This window comes from Hemiscyllium ocellatum, chromosome 16 (assembly GCF_020745735.1).
Source record: "Hemiscyllium ocellatum isolate sHemOce1 chromosome 16, sHemOce1.pat.X.cur, whole genome shotgun sequence".
NCBI lineage: Eukaryota > Metazoa > Chordata > Chondrichthyes > Orectolobiformes > Hemiscylliidae > Hemiscyllium > Hemiscyllium ocellatum.
In genome coordinates this window covers 41,697,218-41,700,971 of record NC_083416.1, presented here as the reverse complement: position 1 = coordinate 41,700,971, position 3,754 = coordinate 41,697,218, and the positions used below count along the sequence as shown (strand labels likewise).

General features: G+C 36.5%; 1 protein-coding gene across 1 annotated transcript; it reads left to right on the top strand.

The window, feature by feature from the left end:
• The first annotated feature begins 518 nt into the window (after positions 1-518).
• Positions 519-3,096, top strand: si:ch211-39i2.2 (DNA damage-inducible transcript 4-like protein-like). The gene is made up of 2 exons (XM_060836791.1): positions 519-871; positions 1,857-3,096. The coding sequence occupies exons 1-2, from the start codon at positions 649-651 to the stop codon at positions 2,342-2,344; spliced, it is 711 nt and encodes a 236-aa protein (XP_060692774.1). The 5' UTR covers positions 519-648; the 3' UTR covers positions 2,345-3,096.
• The last annotated feature ends 658 nt before the right edge of the window (positions 3,097-3,754 follow it).

Below are 3,754 nucleotides of genomic sequence, written 5' to 3'. Positions count from 1 at the left end.
CCTCTATTATGACCACCACCAAGTATTACGAATTTCAGATCTCCACATGCTCTATGTGTTATGCGTTAGGCACAATTCACAAATATACCCTCCGACAGAAACTTAGGTCAGAAACTGGATATCGTTATTAATCAATGTTAACGGCACCATCAATGTATTCCCTATTTTGGATCTGCTCAATAATAATCGACATCCATGGAATAAAGAAAACAAAAATAGTGAACAATTGAACAGAAAGTTACTTTTATTCCAAAGAAGAAGAGTACAAAGTAGACTGTTTCAGTACAAAATTGTATTAAAATAAAACCTTAGTTGATTGGTTTAAAGCAGGGGAAAAGGCAGTAAAGTTCCACCACCCCGTCTTGCAGTCAAAGTGAGTCACAAAGGCTCCGCCTCTGTATCTAGGACTCACCGCGGCACATAGTAACAATTCTCTCATTGGTTTTGCAATGTATCAATTCTGGTACGACAGCCAATGAATGTGATGGGTTGGGCCCTAGTCTTTTGACATCAGATCATGTGCCTCTCAACAGCTGATGCAACGTTCGAGTAGAAAGCGGTGGCTGTAGTCGGCTCTGATCTGTATTCGGTGCTGCTAACGAAGAGGAAGAGCTGGCCGGACACGGTGGGACACATCACTTAGCAGTGATGGTGATGATGTACGTTCAGACTTTTGGGGGCACGACTGTTTACAGTAAAAGGACAAGCCCTACAGGCGATGAAGGGGATAGTGTAGTCCAGTTGGTGAAGAAACTCATTCAGCACAGTTTCGCAGGCGAAGCGGTGACAAGTTCAAAGAAGATAAAAAATGGTGACATGCCTTTTGAGAGACATTATAACGCAGATGACGAAAGCCTTATTCCTGGATCAGGTGAGCTGATAGGGTCGCTCGGTCGCTTTGTTCTTGGGGTTGATTGCAACAAGTCGATACTAAGTGACTAAAGTCTTGGCATTTTCAGTACTCGGGGTTCTTTCTAAATGTTCTCAGTTCATATAAACTTTTCCTAAATTGGTCCAAATTAATAATTAGATAAACTGCTGCAATCTTAAAACTGAATTATGGGATTTTTTTTCTGACCAAACCCTGACGTGTTTCCTTTTCAAATGAGGTTTTGTTTTTCTCTCAAACCTATGAAGTAACGTGCGTTTTTGTTTCTCATTTCTTCTGTAAAATATCTTCCATCTGAATTCCGATTCAAACTAATCAGTTACATCATCGCTATTCTAGAATCGAGAATTCAGAATAAAGATATAGCAATTGCATAATAATAAATAGTAACCGCTTACCCCTCTCAAACACTGAACAGAACCATTCTAAATGTAGTAAAACTGCAATATTAAGTTTGTTCAGGTGATGGCATTAAATGTATGGTCCATAGCAGAAATCACAAACTTGAAACTAAATATGGTAATACCCTATTAAAATGTATTGTTTTATTTTCATGAATATCAATACTGCAGTATCACTATTACCAGTAAGTGCACTTGTGCAGCAAATTTAAATTTTAAATAAAACTCTTGCTTGGTGAAGAGAATTTTTTAAAAAGTATAACAGATGCACCCTTGTATGTGGAATAATTGCTTTAAAATGGTAACTCCAAGTCAATCAGACTTTTGGCTCAGAATATTATTTGAAAAACATTCAGATGTCCTGAATGCTGGAAGATAATATCTAATATTGAACCTGATAATGTACCACATTCTTTGTTTTGGGCATAGGATGTGAACTTCAGATGGCTGAAATCAATATTTGACTTCTGATTTGGATAGGATCATCTTGAATCATATTTGTCAGTATAAATTACATTACCTAAAAATGCATTTCAAAGGTTTTCACATATTACTTTTTTTTTCAGATGCCTATTTCTTGAAACAATCTGGTAATGACTTTATTTTTCTGGAGGAATTCTTAGAAGAAAGGACATGCCAAAATCTTGCTAAGCAGATAGAGCATTGCTTGTCTAATTCAAAAAAATCTCAGCTGCACTGCCAAGAGCTCTTGATCCCCCAGTACATGAGTAGGAGAATAGCCCGAGATGTACTTCGAATGGCTGCCAATGAGCCTTGTGGACTGCGTGGTGCGGTGATCTATATCAATCTGGAGCATGAGAACACAAGTAAGAAGCTGGGCAAAATTGTATATGACAGCAGTGTCATTCCTACCTTTGAATTGACTCTAGTCTTTAAACAAGATGATAACAGCTGGCCAAGTCTGAGTGACTTCTTCGCTATAGGAGCCTGTTTCTCTCATTCATCAAGAAGGGTGCTGAAACTTAGTCCAGGCTTTAGATTAGTCAAAAAAAAGTTATATTCTTCTGTGGGACCAATTGTTGAAGAATGCTGATTGAATACCAAACTTGCTCTTCAAGGGTAATTTTTGTGCTATTAAGATTAAGACTTAAGTGCTATTAAGCCAGCAATAGAAGTGTTGCTCTAAAATACAATTGTTAATAACTTGAACTTCACTAATTATTTTGGATTCAGAATATTGTGTGTACATATATATAATGCCTACTTTAGCATCCAACGCATTAAGTTGGGAGTGCAGTAGGCAGAGGATCCACAATGGACACTTACATACAGCTTTCCTATTGTCTTTTTACTGATACCACTGTTTAGAAGTAGACTTTTTTGGTTATGGATGAAGACAATTAAAAGCATGTAGTGATGGTATACTGAGCAAAATGCATGGGGGTATGGGTCTGAGGGAAAGGAAATGAAAGCATGAAACACGTCTGTAAACTTTTTTCTTTGAAAGGTGAAGGTACTCTACATTAATGTTTAGCTGCAAGTGGTACTAGATTAAAACAGAGTTTAAAAGTTGTGATATTTATTTTACTGATGTTCAGTATTGTTAAATGTTTGCACATTTTTGCACTGATCAGTTGAACCATTTTTGTATTTGTATGGGCATGCTGGACTTGCTCTAACATAGTACCTTGCATTTATACAAACAGTGCAAGCTTCCTGTAGTGGATGCAGGGTAGTTAATTGCTACCTTTTATCTACTGCAGTGCTATGATTATGTCTGGTTTTGAAGTGTAAGAGATTGCCAATAAACCTTTTTTTTTATAAAATAAACACTTTCTCCATTGGTTTCACATTGTGAATGATTTATTTTTAAATATAAAATCTTCCAACCAATTTTATACCACAAGGATAACTCTGACTATTGCCAAAACTGCTGCTCATCCAGACCATAATGAGTTACAACATAATGTTGCAAAATGAATTTGCAAAATAATTTTAGGTCTGATCCCCAAATGTTTAAAGTGGTGTGCCTATGTGTCATTCACTTGCCAGCATGTATACAAGTTACAAGATGAAGAGCCCATTCAATGCATTTAGTCCTAGTCAGCATTTACCCTCCATATAAGCAAATGACCCTAATTTCATTTATTCAGTCTACTCTCATTTCCCTTTGTCTCCATTTCTTCCAGCTAACTATTGAATCTAGCTTTTATATTGAACACTTACTGCTTCAAGGAGCCTGGAAGTGAGTTCCAAAACCTATCAAGTTTGTGTAATAAAGTTCCTCCTTGCCTCTTTTTTTTTTAAAAACCTCTAGAATTTAATGCACCTTTTTGTCTAAAGCCCTAAACTCGCAGAACTAGACTAAATCTGTGTAGCCTATGCTTTTCAAAGGTATTAAAATTATCATTTGCCCCTAACTTCCCAATTTTTAGAATACAAATAGTGACATAAATCTCCTCAATGTATATGTTTCTTGTGGTTATTGTTGAAAACAGTACAA

Excerpts from the sequence above, each read along its gene's own strand:
- si:ch211-39i2.2 (XM_060836791.1), top strand. The coding sequence starts at position 649 with ATGGTGATGATGTACGTTCAGACTTTTGGGGGCACGACTGTTTACAGT. Across the intron at positions 872-1,856 it reads AAGCCTTATTCCTGGATCAG|ATGCCTATTTCTTGAAACAA; the intron begins GTGAGCTGATAG and ends TTTTTTTTTCAG.